Source organism: Phytophthora parasitica (assembly GCF_000247585.1).
Source record: "Phytophthora parasitica INRA-310 unplaced genomic scaffold supercont2.13, whole genome shotgun sequence".
NCBI lineage: Eukaryota > Oomycota > Peronosporomycetes > Peronosporales > Peronosporaceae > Phytophthora > Phytophthora nicotianae.
In genome coordinates, this window is record NW_008648999.1 from 1,086,099 (window position 1) to 1,086,847 (window position 749).

Below are 749 nucleotides of genomic sequence, written 5' to 3' on the forward strand. Positions count from 1 at the left end.
CATGGAAACAGGCCAATGTCGAAGAAATGACCAATTACATCGATACTTACCTGTGCGACGAAACATTCCTGCTGGGGCAGCTACGGTGCTACTCGCAGTACTTCGGAGATCCCCGGATCGAGCTTCAACAGATCGAAGCCGCAGCTCCTGGGGTCTTGATTGCCAACGCAACCCTGAGTATTACTGTGACGAAGCTCGCACTACGGCATGCTTTTCCACATCTTCTGGTGTATAAAGGAACTTCCGCAAGCAAAATAGCCTCGCTGAGGGATCGACTCATAGGTCGTCGGCTCGACTGCAGTGTTTCGATGAATTTCATGTTTGATGGAGAGACAGGCCGTGTGGCTACAATAGAGACATATATTGATCTCATGGCGGCATTGTTCCGGGTGCTGGGAAGTCTGGAGAACGTATCTCAAGTGCTAGATCACGCTCTTGTAGGGTAAAAATCATCTTTGGGAGCCTCCATCAGTAGGTGGGGCCCGTGGGTTTAAATCCAATTCATTCTGGACTCATCTAAGTATTTGGTTCGTACTATTATTTCGTCCAGGGAGACGCACGCTGCTAGGGCAAGTTAAACATGAGTGCCTGCCTTTAGAAATCTAATAAACCCTTATAAGTGTTAAAACTCTCGCGCAGATTGCGAAGCAGACGCAGTACTTATATATTCCATTATTGAAACTTTGATGACTCCCTTCCCCCAATGGTCAGAGCTTGTTTCGGCGAAGTACGATGTGCGTTTTTTTTTT

General features: G+C 47.3%; 1 protein-coding gene across 1 annotated transcript; it reads left to right on the forward strand.

Annotated features, from left to right (window-relative positions):
- Positions 1 to 26: 26 nt before the first annotated feature.
- Positions 27 to 446, forward strand: PPTG_07966 (hypothetical protein; the record flags this gene model as incomplete). The annotated part of the gene is made up of 1 exon (XM_008902339.1): positions 27 to 446. One exon carries the CDS (start codon positions 27 to 29, stop codon positions 444 to 446), a length of 420 nt encoding a protein of 139 aa, XP_008900587.1.
- Between the last annotated feature and the right edge of the window lie 303 nt (positions 447 to 749).